The following is a 1024-nucleotide window of genomic DNA, read 5'->3' as shown; positions in this document are numbered from 1 at the left end:
TTAACCATTTTAACCATTCATCGAATGACCTAAAGAGTAACTTAACAGCTCTGATTAACATCTCCGGCTGAGATGGAGACCCAGCCTGGGACCTCTGTCATCTCTAGTCTGCCAACCCTGTGCTTCCTGGCAAGGCTCGGAAGCCTCTTACTATCTGTAGCAACTTCTACAGCCTTCACAAACTTCTCATTCACCGTTCACAAGTGCGAAACTTGAAGCTAGCCCATCAGCTCCTTCAAGAGGAGGCTGACACCAACTGCTCCTTCATGCCTCTTCCTGCCACCGTTTGGCAAGAGAATTCCTCTCCTCCGGTGTATGCCCTTCACTTGCCACTGGCTTGCAATCTGAAACTGCTTCAGAGTTGCACTCCTAGGTTTTCAAGATCTCATGCCTACACCCAAACCCTTCCCCCTTAATACCCCTCTACTTCCATTCCCTCACCAGCTAGCCCCTAAGACAGCACACACCATCCTTCGCATCCCAGCACGACAGGGCTGCAGCATCCTTGTTTTTCACTCCACCCACAGGGTAAGGCTGACAAACAGAACACTTCCTTCAGAGTTCAGCAGAGGTCCTGAACGCAACCTACTAATCCTAATCCATGCTGTAGCTCCCCACGTGCCTCAATTTCTGAGGGATTTGCTTGTAGCAAATCAAGCTGAGGAGACAGGATTGCTGACTCCGGGTTAATCATATGAAAGCCCTTCATCAACAGGCACTGACTTGAGGCAAGCGTGACCTCTTAAGACAAGTCTGAATCCCTGGTTACTCAGCGACCCGCAGTCTAAGAGCAGATAAAAGCAGCAGCATCCCTGTCAAGCATGAGGTATATGCCCAAGTACAATACCCAAATATTCAAGAACTCTTAAAGGTACGCTCAGCTGTTAACTTCAGCGATACCTCGCATTAGACTAAGTTGAAATCACCGAGTAAAACCCGCAAGACTAAAGCAGGAGCTGCTGTTTATAAGCCTCATCATTTAAAGTACATACTCCCAGTAGCAGAGGTGTAGAGAAGTATGGGC

General features: G+C 48.3%; 1 protein-coding gene across 1 annotated transcript in view; it reads right to left on the bottom strand.

Moving 5' to 3' along the window:
• Positions 1–1024, bottom strand: part of MDH2 (malate dehydrogenase 2, NAD (mitochondrial)) — a 7493-nt gene that overhangs the window by 314 nt on the left and 6155 nt on the right. The window contains 1 exon segment of the mRNA XM_009326078.1: positions 993–1024. This exon segment is cut by the window's right edge and continues 114 nt beyond it. Coding sequence (XP_009324353.1) covers positions 993–1024 — 32 coding nt within the window.

This window comes from Pygoscelis adeliae, unplaced genomic scaffold, assembly GCF_000699105.1.
Source record: "Pygoscelis adeliae isolate BGI_AS28 unplaced genomic scaffold, ASM69910v1 Scaffold266, whole genome shotgun sequence".
NCBI classification, from domain to species: domain Eukaryota; kingdom Metazoa; phylum Chordata; class Aves; order Sphenisciformes; family Spheniscidae; genus Pygoscelis; species Pygoscelis adeliae.
Note: the sequence above shows the minus strand (reverse complement) of the source record. Positions and strands in the feature narration are given on the sequence as shown.